The sequence below is a fragment of the Gopherus evgoodei genome, chromosome 14 (assembly GCF_007399415.2).
Source record: "Gopherus evgoodei ecotype Sinaloan lineage chromosome 14, rGopEvg1_v1.p, whole genome shotgun sequence".
Lineage (NCBI taxonomy): Eukaryota > Metazoa > Chordata > Testudines > Testudinidae > Gopherus > Gopherus evgoodei.
The window spans coordinates 30,383,376-30,395,943 of NC_044335.1; the positions used below are offsets into that span (position 1 = coordinate 30,383,376).

General features: G+C 42.7%; 1 protein-coding gene across 1 annotated transcript in view; it reads left to right on the top strand.

Moving 5' to 3' along the window:
- The window catches only part of TRPC4AP (transient receptor potential cation channel subfamily C member 4 associated protein), a 63,239-nt gene that overhangs the window by 14,619 nt on the left and 36,052 nt on the right, over positions 1 to 12,568 (top strand). Inside the window, exons 2-5 of the mRNA XM_030533815.1 lie at positions 4,928 to 5,056; positions 5,354 to 5,470; positions 9,669 to 9,726; positions 10,722 to 10,777. Of these exons, the coding sequence (XP_030389675.1) occupies positions 4,928 to 5,056; positions 5,354 to 5,470; positions 9,669 to 9,726; positions 10,722 to 10,777 (360 nt within the window). The remainder of the gene's footprint in view (positions 1 to 4,927; positions 5,057 to 5,353; positions 5,471 to 9,668; positions 9,727 to 10,721; positions 10,778 to 12,568) is intronic.

Genomic DNA, 12,568 nt, shown 5'->3' on the forward strand with positions numbered 1-12,568 from the left:
ATCTGCCTCCCTGAGAGGTGGTAGCTAGGTTGATGGAAAAGTTCTTCTGTCAACACAGCGCTGTCTGCGCCAGGAGTTAGGCTGACGTAATTACATTGCTCAGGGATGTGGCTGGGTTGACATAACTCCTTAGCATAGTCTTGGCCTTAGATTGTAGAGAGCCGGGAAGGGAGGTTCAGGAAGTATTTGAGTGACAATTACCTGGTTGTAATTACCTTACACAGGCTAAGCCTCTGCCCCACAACAGTGTTGTGAGATCAGCATACCTTTTGAGCTGAAACCTTTTTACTAACAAATTTGCTGGCATGTAGCTTCCAACCCTCAAAGTTTCAGGAAGTCTCAGGAGTTAGCTGCTTAGTTTTGTGCTGTTCTTCCTATCTAATGTATTATGGGTCATGCTGGTAGTGACACCTCTAGTTAAGGTTGCCCAGCATTTTCCATTGTAAGACCATGTTTTCAGTTGCTTAAACTTAGCCAAACTTGAAATGTTTGGGCTGAAATTTTCTATGCCAGATGTCTGCTTCAGGCTGAATTTTGTTGGAAAACTTCAGCAAAAACAGTTAAGCTTTTTTCTCATAATGAGGTTAGGAAAAAACATCTTACAACCATTTTGTTGAGAAGCTCTAATTTTGTAATAGAGACTTGAAATTTGGCAAGGGTATCAGTAGGAATATTCCTGTAGTGTCAAGGATGGAGCTGTTTAGGGCAGTGCTTCTCAAAGCTGGTCCGCTGCTTGTTCAGGGAAAGCCCCTGGTGGTCTGGGCCGGTTTGTTTACCTGCCACATCCGCAGGTTGGGCTGATCACAGCTCCTGCTCCCTGCAGTTTGCCACTCCAGGCCAATGGGGGCTGCGGAAAGGGCAGCCAGCACAACCCTCGGCCCATGCCGCTTCCTGTTGCCCCCATTGCGGTGGATGATACTGAGTCCTCCACTTCCAGGTTCTAGGAACCTTTGCTTCCTACTCTCTTATGACTAGATCTTTCTTGGTAATGGCAAGAGGGCTCGGGAAACTCTCTTAAAAACAAACAGCTGGTGAGTATTGAGTTAAATAATGATTCTTTCCATCCCAGACTCTCCAGCAAATGCTCTTTGTTGTGGCGTACACTCCTCCTGGAATTGAGAGACTTAGAAATAAGAATCTGTAGAAGATTTCGCACAGTGAGTGTAAATCTGTACCCTTGCTGCAGGAGTATTTGGTGCAGTTTATATATGCTTTTCAGCATCCATTTCTCCCCCACTCTTCAGGTCCTAGTTTGTAAGATACCTAAACACTGTTGAAATTCCTCCATCTTTGTAATTTAAATCGGGAGGTCTTTGCTTTTTTTCTTAGTGTGTCTAATTTTGGGGCACTGCCCCTGTTCTTAAAAAAAAACAAAAAACAAAAAACTGTCTCAGCCTGCCAAGAACTTCCCCTCCCCACTCCATCCACTCGGGAAGTTGTCCACCCTGGGGAAGACTTGTATTTTCTCTGCTGTTATGCATCCCTATTGGAATCTGCATCAAACTGCATTCAGAATCTTCATAACCATTTCTTTTAATTTCTCCTTAATCTGGAAAGTCTATCTCCAATTCCCCCCCCAGCCCCTTCCGTTTCTGGTTCGCTGGGATTAAGATCTTTAAATAAGCCTCAATTTTTGACAGCACTTTTCTATTTTGGACTAACTGCTAGACAATAGTGTCAATTGATTCAAGTGCAGCAGGTTACAACTCTCTTTAGGCTTTCCTACAATGGATAGTTGACAAGGTTGGTCCCAATCAACACTATCCAGCCTTTTGTTATTGAGTGTAGTCCCTCCTGCCATAACCAGCAGAAAGGAACTACTAAGAAAAGATGCTTATATCCCTGAATGAATTTGATTTCATAAGCAGGCCCTTTTTCTACTCCTTGACATGCAGTTAATGCTCAGTCTTGCAGAATGTGGACAGGAGCATGTTGCTTCACTAAACAAAGAGCCGCATGTGGGTGGAGGTATAGGATATTGTTACGTTCATTAAAACAGCAGCTTAGAATCTGGGACTCCACCACAGTGTTCAAATGGGTTGTGAAAAGCACTGTAACTTACTAGAAAGTTGAATACATAATTGCTTATATAGGCCAAGTTGCACAGCCAGCTGGACTCTCTCCCGCACTATAGCCAGGCCCCTCCATCTCTGGTCAGAACCCTATTGTTATTGGTGTTAATGAAAATCAGAACCCCTCGTTTTCGTGGCAATAGGCTTTTCTGGTTTTGTCTTTTTTTCATCAAAATCAGCAGTTCTGCCCTTTTATGCCTGAAACTTTTGAAAAGTACATCTGATTAATCCCAAAGTTATTGTATTGCATACAGACAGAAATGCCATTGAGTTGAACTTAGGGCACTGCTTTGATTGGCCTACCGCTTTATGATGTGTGGACTGGTGACTTTGAAAGACTGCTGCCGGAATGACCTGAGGGGCCTCTGGCTTTGAAATTCATTTTCCAATGGCCCTTCTGTCAGTAAACCAGTCCATAACAGCCAAACTGTATTAACCTGGGCTCGCTGCAAAGTCAATCTTTCTTCCTCAGCTTTTGGAGAGGCAGGGGTGTGCTGAGGACCATCTTTTGGGCACAGGGTGGTTGTGGGTATCTTGGCTCACTGGTTTTGGAAAGGATGCTGGGTTTACTGTTTTGGGTATTAGTTGGAGCATGTATGTTAAACATAGGCCAAAGGTGCCTAGAGCTTTTGATGTCTTTAAATGTATCGGTCTAAATACACCTCTACCCTGATATAACGCAATCCGATATAATGTGAATTCGGATATAATGTAAAGCGGTACTCCGGGAGCGTGGAGCTGTGCACTCAGGTGGATCAAAGCAAGTTCGATATAACGCGGTTTCACCTATAATGTGGTAAGATTTTTTTGGCTCCCAAGGGCAGCGTTATATAGACGTAGAGGTGTATTGAGTCATAAACTAATGCCAGGAACTTACTGTAACAATGGTTTTAAGGCATTTTGAGCATCACCTGGGATAGAGGCCATGAGAGAAATTTAAACTAGATAGAAAACAATGATAGTTTATCTCTGCGGACCATTTTTGCGGATAGTGGATCGGATGTGGATACAACCACGCAGGGCTCTACTTTCTGGCAGCACCAGCGTCCCCACCATGGCCTGGCCCAGCAGCACTGGCCATGCTCCCAGTCCCAGGGCCAGCACACCAGCTCCTGAGCAGCAGGGCCCGCTCCCAGCCACAAGTATTGGAGAGGGCGGGGCCCCAATGTCCCACCCCTGTGCCCCACTGTGATGCAACACTGCGCTGCTGCTGCCGCCATGTGCCGTCACTCGTGAGCTCCCAGGAACAGCATGTGATGCGATGCCTCTTCCCTCCAGCGCCCCTCCGCGCGGTCCGTCTCCTTGAGACCCCACCTCTGCGCAGACACTTATTCCCAGTCCCCACCTTGTGATGCCTCTTCTCTTCAAACCCTGCTCCCCCACCCCGTTGCTAGCCCTTGAGACAGCTTGCTGCTGTGGGTGCAGATGCGGATACAGGTAAAAGACTGTTGCAGATCCACGTTTTTGGATCCACGCAGGTCTCTGTTTACCTGAATCCTCTCTCTCCCCCTCTTGAATTTCAGCATAAATTTAGCAGCCTCTTCTTTATTTTGTGAAAGCAGCATGAAATTTCAGCTCTAAGTGTTAATGACTCTAGCATTGAGTAGCTCATGTTCTCATGAAGTCTTTTGGGGAGAGGGTGAACCAAAGGCTATATGGTAACTGATAATCTTTTAAGCACAGATGGCATTTAATTAAATTTTTTCAATGGATTGTTTTTGTCACTTTTGTTACCTGATGATTAGAAAACGGCTCGTAGTTCCACAAAACTTCAGTGGTTTTACATCTTCACTATGAATCTTTTGCTGTAGATATCTGCAAAGCTATCTGTCCTGTGTTGCTTCTGACATTAAACAGTAGTTTGTATCCACAATCAAGGAGAGCCTTATGATACCAGATTTCAGACAAGACCAAAGAAAACTTATACAAACAGAGAGAACCTTCCAGCCGCAAGAATTTAGATTCACTGTTTCAAGCAGCCTCCCAAGTCACTAACCTTCTTTCCTATTGATGTCCCTGGCTGTTGATCCTCCCACCTATTGAGCCAAGTCTGTCAAGTACAAAACTCAAAGCAGTGTTGGTACATTGTTTTGGAGGGAACTTCCGAAGGTTGAGGAAGTGTGGATCACTTCAGCCAAAGAAGGGGTGAGGACTTTTGGGGAGTGTAGGTATTCTTCCTTGTTACTTGCTGTTGGTAGAGCCTTTCTGCCTAATTTTATTTTAACTCCAACCTTCTCTCCACTGCACTGGGCCAGTGTAATTCTTGAAAGAGGAAACAGGAGCTGCTCACGATGCTGGCAGCAACAACATATGACTCAAAGCTTTACTAATGTCACAGGGAGAAATATGAACTTCCTGAATTTAATGGAACTACTGAGATATTCTATAGACAATATCATAATTGTGGAAAGAAATATTTAATATACTAAGGGACACCCATGCTGAAAGATCTCTCATCCTGTAATGCCTACAACACCTTGACAAACCAGTACTCATCCTTTCAGGACCAGTAAGATTATTCAGATGCTGGTCCTGGACCAGTGGTTTGAGGCAAAATGCTAATCTCTGCTATTGGGTATTCTGATACAGATGTTCTCTCACTCTGTTTGTGCAGGACTAATCTTATTTGGTACCCAAATACAGATTCTTTTTTTCTCCTTTTTGTGGTTCACTTATGTTAAAATTGGAGAACCCCTTCAATTATTCCTTTGTGTTGTATGGAAACGTTCAGTGGTTTAACATGGAGTAAAATAAGTGAGAGCTCACCAAATCTGGGAGCATAGCAATGGTGAGTCATAAGGTCACCTGATGGTGGATGTTAGTCCAAAAGGAAATGATGTTCTCCCTTGTTGTAGATCACAGAGGCCTTGTTAAAGGAAAGGGATAAACAAGCAAAATGGAATGGAATTCCCCTGCTGTTGCAGAAACTGTATGAAAATAGCCATCCGAACAGCGACTTCTCTCAGTGCCAAAGCATCCTCAAGGTAATATATACTCACTGACACTATGGAAATACCACCCTGTTTCTTGGAAGCCAATCTCTTTGACTGTTGCATGTTAAGAAACTTGACTTCATGCAGTCATAGCTTCAGTCCTTGAAATTCAGCATATGGACTAATTCCCATCTGTGAAGTGGAGTAAGTAAAAATACATGTCGTCATGATTAGGGATCAGTTGATCATCCAATTATTTCTAGGGCAGTTACAGAAATTGTACATTGCTAACATGTTGACTGAATGTGATGGTGTATTTTTGTTGCTTTTTCTTTCCTCTCTTCTCAGGAAATTTCTCCACTTCTCTCAATGGAGGCCATGGCATTTGTCACAGAAGATAGAAAAGCTGCTCAAGAATCCACTTTCCCAAACACATATACGTTTGATTTGTTTGGAGGAGTAGATGTAAGTGTTTAGGATTTTTTTAAACATGGCTATAGTCAAGAAACCTCTGAGGCTTTTTGCGAGAGTGAATGGGAGAAGTGTCTTTAAATCAAACAATTTGGAGGGACTATAAATGCAAATCACATATGGTTAGATGCTTTGGTTGTACTGTCATAAGAGATTTCGTAAGAGAATCACCACAAGAATACATCTGCTTTGTTTGGTTTGCAAGTACTTTCCAAGCTACTACATGTTCAAAAGCAAGGAACTTTCTTTTCCATGTGGTATAAAAAGACTTGGTGAGTTTCTGTTCAGTCTCTTGGGCACATAACAAAGATGATATTCATTTACATTGCTGCCTGATATTTCCGTGGGGTTTAAGAAAATAACTAAATTCTTGGAAATGATAAACAGATATCAGACTAAGTTAAAGAAATCAGTTTTTGATTACATACATAACTTATGTAATGTGAAAAGTTAGCATTTTCTTTTTTAAATGCTTCAATACTCTGTATGCTTAAAGTTCTACAAAACGTTTTTTTTTTTCTCCAAACTAATCAGATGATATTGGGCACTCCTTGAGTGTCTTCTGTCCAAGGATCTCTGTGCTATGTGGTAGGGAAGTGGGGGCAGAATTGGATTGAGGCCAGAAGTTCTTTGAACAGCGTTTCTATGGATGCTTCACTGTAGGTGTGCTTGTGTCCTGTGCAACTGATCAGACACTACTACTAAAGTTCTCCCTTAGACCTGCATGTGCACTGTCCTCCTTGCGCCCCTCCACAAGGCTAACCAGCACATGGGAGCCAACCCCCTTAGTTCCTTCTCAGTTGCCCCTGGCTAGAGACAGCGCCATTAGCAGTTGGCTTGTGATCGTTAACTTCTTCAGCATTTTTAGTAGTTAATCTCCTTCAGTCTTAATTGTTGTTTGTTCTCTTTATTTTCTCTTTGAAAATGGAAAAAACCTTTTTTCCCTTCCCCCCCGCCCGTTTTTCGGGGACCCTTTTTTTTTTTTTTTTTTTTAACAGGGTTTGCCCAGCTCACCAGGCTTCAAGAAGTGCCTTTCTTGCAAGGAGGCCATCCCTGTGAGGGAAGGGATAGCTCAGTGGTTTGAGCACTGGCCTGCTAAACCCGGGGTTGTGAGTTCAATCCTTGAGGGGGCTACTTAGGGATCTGCGGCAAAATCAGTACTTGGTCCTGCTAGTGAAGGCAGGGGGCTGAACTCAAGGTCCCTTCCAGTTCTATGAGATAAGTATCTCTCTCTCTCTCTCATATCTATATCTAACACTCTCGCTGCATATGATGCCTCGTGGGAAGACCACATTCTGCACAAGTGTGGTCTCTGTCAACAGCTTAATAAACCCAGGTCTCAAAAGGGTAGGAAGTTGAGCCAGAAGATCATCATGGTGGAGGCAGCCATCCAACCTTCCCTGGGTCTATGCCAGGAGTCACCCAGAAGGCATGAGTCTTCTCTATAGGACTCAACATCCAGGGACTGTGGATTGAAGAAATCTCTTCTTGTAAGACATCTAAAAAAGAGAGCAGTGAGTCTCCAGAGTGAGCTAGCTGCAAAAGATCTCCAGCAAGCTTGGTACTGTTGGCACCAAGATAATCCAAGCCTAGTACACATAGGTCATGAGAGTCTGGAGTGGGAAGTGCCACAGAAGCACTCAGAGACCTGATGGACACAGGCACCAGGCCAACAGTACCAGTTGACAAAGACAGGAGCAGGGAGCCCTCCAGTAAGAAGACACTGCCGGTATGCACTGTACCTTCAGCACCGTCATTGGTGAGCGAGCAAGCACTGGAGCGTTTGGTGCAGGCAAGATGCCCGACTCCCTCCATACCACCAACAGCACCAGATCAGTCCGCACTCAATTCCATTGGAATTCCAGCACTCAGGAGACATCAGGGTATCTGATATACTAGTCTCTCCTCTTGTCAGCACCGGGACTTTGGTACCGAGTCTTCTCCAAGTGCAGGAATCCTCTCCGGTACCCTGCCGTGCACCTGCCACTGTATAGTGGCAAATCAGACAGTGAGCCAGAGGAGGTCCATCTCCCACCACTCCTCCCATGCTCTCCATGATGCCCATTATCAAGAGGCTTCTCAGCATACCCTCAGCCTGCTGCATCTAAACAACCGTACAACACAAGGCAAATGGTCGTCTATGGAGATGTCCTGCTTCATCAACCTCCTTGAGCTCAGGGCGGTCAGGAATTCCTCCCACTGATCAAGGGAACACATGAGTCTTAACAGACAACACAGTATGTATGTATTACATATATTGACAAGGAGGAGCCAGGTCACTCTCCCTTTGCGCAAAAGCACTGAGGTTATGGAACTGGTGCATTTCCCACATCACACTATCAGCAGCCTGCCTTCCAAGAATGCAGAGCTGTATAGTGGACAGTCTCAGTCGCAAGTTCCCACACGACCATGAATGGGAGATAAAGCTATGACCTATCCAGGAGGTGGGGGAGAGAGAGAGAGAGAGACCACAAACCTGTTCACCACTTACCTGTAGAAGAAATGTCCATGACCATTTCTCAAAAGCAGGGATGGGACAACACTCCCTGCACAACACTTCTTCTGTGAAACAGGGATCTTCTGTATGCCTTTCCTAGCTTCAGTCCACTCCATACCTCCTCTCGCCAAACAAAGAGTGCACTCTGCGTTCCAACCTGAGGATTCTCTGCCTCAAGGCTTGACTCCTCCAACGCATAGAAAGCTCCTGCTCAGATGAGGTACAAGAGGCATTACTGTGCAGTAAAAAATCCACAACACTCCGTATTCTACCTGCAGAAGTGGTCCAGGTTTCAGACGTGGTGTAATTCCCAACAAATTTCTTTGACATCTGCTACTCTTTTGAAGTTCCTAGGCTTTGTACTGACTCTCTTTTTAAAAAAAAAAAAAAAAAAAAAAAAGGGACTCTCTCTCTGTTCCCTCAGGGTCCACCTAGCAGCTATAGCAGCCTTTTACCAGCAAGTAGAGAGATACTCATTGCTATCACATCCAACCACAAAATGATTCCTCAGGGGTATAGTAAATCTTTTCTCCCAACCCTGACATCCCACCCCAACATGGGACCTAAACCTAATATTGAAAAGTCTGACTAGACCTCCCTTTGAACCCATGGCTACCTGTTTGCTTACGTACCCATCAGTGAAAACGGCCTTGCTGATGGTGGTCACCTCAGCTAGGAGTGTAAGGGAAATAGCAGCTCTGATGGCACATTTTTCCCCCCATCCTGCCCCCAAATACTATTCTTTCAGGACCTGGAATAGTGATGTTTTGTGAAGCTGGTTGACTAGGGAACTACTCAGCTTTTCTGATTCTCAGTAACCTCTCTACTTCCCACTCCAATCCAAGAATTTTCTCCTCCAGCACAGCCATCATCTTGAACTTCATGCACAGGAAATCCCTCTTCAGGCGCGATAGAGAACATGGCACATGTGTAGCAGGTCACCACCACTGTTGCATCACTAAGCAGTTTGAAATCTCAAGGGCTGAACCTGGAAGGAAAGCCTTTCATGCTCCTTCTCTAAACTCCCTCCAAATCTCTCCTGTTAGTTATCTTTGTTCACTGTTGAGGAGGAGAATCAGCTTGCTCTAACTATCATCAGTCAAGGAAAACTTTTTTTTTCAATCTAAAATTCTTTTTGCTTCCAGTTGTAAAGGCAATGGCTGTGGGTGATTGCCTGTAGAATTGAAGTGATGCTAAAATCTGGTGGGCTAGGCATTACTACAATCTGTTACCTTGAATATCTGTTAAAGGGATCTTGTTTGGGGATGGAAAAGGGCACTTGGTTCAAAAAACACTTCGGTAAGTTTGAAATACTTCATTTAATATGTTTATAACTTCACTTCCGAAGGGCCAACCAGTAGTGGTATCCCATAGTGCCATGTGCTATCTCTGCTATTTTATTCTTGGGAAAATTCAATGTGTATGAATGTGTGCAGTGCATTTGCAGTGCCTGACTTTCTCCAAAACAAGATCAATAGCTTAACAGCAGGCCACGTGATATTTCATGCAACCAGAAAGGAAGTACATTGAGGCAGCCATGTTTGTAGTGGTTCACTCTCGCTGTTATTTATAGCTCTTTAGGAAATCGGACTGATTTGGGGCTTAGAGATGATAAAAACCATGGGTCTTGGGTGGCTTTTTGATTGCATCTGTTAAAATGATTCTACATTTCAGTTCATTCTCTTATTTTCACAGCTTCTAGTGGAAATCCTTATGAGACCAACTCTTATTACACAGAAAAAGAAACAGAAAAGTAAGTAGACGTGGTTTAAGATTAAATAGCCGTTTTTCAGTATCTTTCCTGGTTTCCTCCTCCATTTATTTATATCTTTCACCCTTTCTTTACTAAACAAATGATTCACTTTTCCTGAAATAGGAAAACTGTCGATCATTCTCTGTGGTGCTAATTTGAGGGGGTGAATTATAGTCAGTATGTGTTTAAGGCATAGTTTGTTAGTGTCTGTATTTTTTCTGATGCATAAATTTGGTTTCCAGGCATTGGCAGGTCAACCAATGTTAGAAACTTCCACTGAAGTTACTTGTGGCTATATAGCTTTTGTTCAATCCCTCCTGAATGTTGTCTCTAGAGTACAGAGCTGTTGAGTGAGTCAGTGAAGAGAATCATATTTTTCCAGACATGTAATAAATAGTAATTTCCTAACTATATAATAAAGGGAGTGTGCCAAAGTGAACTAACCAGTTGCTTCAGAATAGCATTTTGTCTGCTGAAACAGCTCAGTAGGCTCAATATTTGTGTTTTTCATCTTCCATGTCTACCTGACACTATGTGGCCCTTGCAATATCTCTGAGAAGGAGTATTTTTGTGATATCCTCCTCACTTCTTCTCAAGTGAAGAAACTGAGATTTACAGGTGAAATATCAAGATAAAATCTGTCAAAGGTTTTGTTTACACTGGGAAAATGCGTTCTCTTTGAAACCATGTTAGTTGTTGGTGGTTAATCCAAGGAGGGAAAGACTAGAAGATTGATGTTTGTTGGACGTAGCTCAGAATTAGCATGCCCTATAACATGTCCTCAGGCCATTAAATCTCTTGGACTATACTAGTCGGGTATCTCATTAATCATTTCTAACTGCTTGCTAATTGCAGCTTTAATTTTTTTGAATATTCATTTCAGGCTGTTTAATTGAATATATAAAATGTCATACACAATGTTCAGTGATAATAGCATAGAAATTAAGTGTTCTGGAAACTGTGTAATGAATTGGTGTCTTATTTTTGTGTTGTAGTAAGTGACGACCTGATCAAGGACTGCTTAAGCATATTGTACAACACTTGCATATGTGTAAGTATTACCTTTTTAAAAATATGTATGTTCCTCTTCTTGGCAAACAAACATGTTCCACACTTCGACATTGGCTGCACGTACCCCAGGAATGAAAGCATATTTGCTTTAAAACATAATTTAAAGAAATAATGCAACTCTAATTTGCGGCATTTTCCAAAGTCTGGTTACATATCTGGACCTGCTATATTCAGCCACTCTCTGTGTTTGGGCGTTTGTCTAAATAGTGTTTTATTTATAGGGCTTTCTATAATGCACCACTGCAGTAGCTGAGTGCCCAGTAATTCAGACGCACTATTGTGGGCATTTGTTTACACATTCATGTTCCCATCTGAGAGAGATTTTCAGCTCTTGTACTTTAAAACAGAAATATCAAAATTAGAAAAATGTACGCCCACCTCTTAATTTGAGCATCTCTGCCTGTGCGCCATTCAATGGCCTAGTCAACCAAGGGTGTTAGGGGCCTGATCCTGCAAACAATTCATATGCAGAACATCCTTTGTCAATCACTGGAGCCTGAGTGCCGAGGAAGGGCTGCAGATTAGACATCTACAGAGAACTTGGCTCAAAAATTGAGGCCTAAAGTGCATATCTAATGACTAAAACACTGTCAGTAAGTAACGTATTTTCAATATTGTATAGTTAGTCATAACCCTTTAGAGGATAAATGATCACAAGTCTGACAGTATGTTTAAAATATAGTAGTTTTAATGAAATGCTGCATGTAATCACTGGGTTGGAGCCATTTTAGGGAAACTGACTTTCTCTTAACATTACAAAAGTATTAGTACACAGTGTTCTCTAAACAATACAGAGACCCTGTAAAAGTGGCAAGGGCTGATGTTTGGACATTCATTATTTGATCTACTAAGGGGGGGAAATAGAGGTAGTTTGATAGCTTCATTTGATCTAAAAACGATCACATTTGCAATCCATAGAATAGCTGCTGGCTGACTTAACTCATTTCAAATGTAGTGCCCTCTCTGGATTATTGGGATGGATTTGAATGGAGGGTTGCTTCAGGATTGTAAGACTGTCTAATGTCTTGTTGCAGTTCTGGATTAATTCTCTTTATATCTAGGTATGATATCTATGCTGATATCTAATCCATTTGCTCAATACCATATTAATAGAGGTTTTTAAGAATAATTTGTACAAATACCTGACAGGGATGGTCAAGGTTTACTTGGTCTTGCCTCAGCATAAGGGCCTGGACTTGATGACCTCTTGAAGTCTTGTTTCTATGCTACGGCCACTAGTACATGGTCAGTTTTGCTGAACTCTGAACAAACTGCTTTTCGGGCATTTGGGGTAAGGTTTTCTGGAATAAAAAATACTGAATTAAACCAAAGAGCAACCTTACTTCAACCAGTGATCAGAGTGAAATCCTGGCCCCATTGAAGTCAGTGGAAACTTTGAGCAAACTCTGTTCAACTGAGAAGTATGTTAGCAGTTAGGCAAGAGACTGAGGGCCACATCTTATTTCCCTAAAATAGAGATTAACGCAATTGTTATCAGGTCCAATAAGAGAGCTAAAGCCCACAGGCAATGCAGGGTCCAGCTGTGCAACATTTAATCTTGTTCCAAGCAGGCAAACAATTCAAGTCCAAAATGGAGTTTTTCGTGCTGGGACCTGTAGTTTCAGCAGACCCCATGAGGATTAGCTGAATTGTTCATCTCCCTGGACAGCATGTCACCAACTTCTAGGCCTTGCTGAATAGGTAACCAAGAGAGTGTTTGTGAAACTGGCTTGCTATGTATGATTATCACATCTGATTTGCTAGTGCAGCC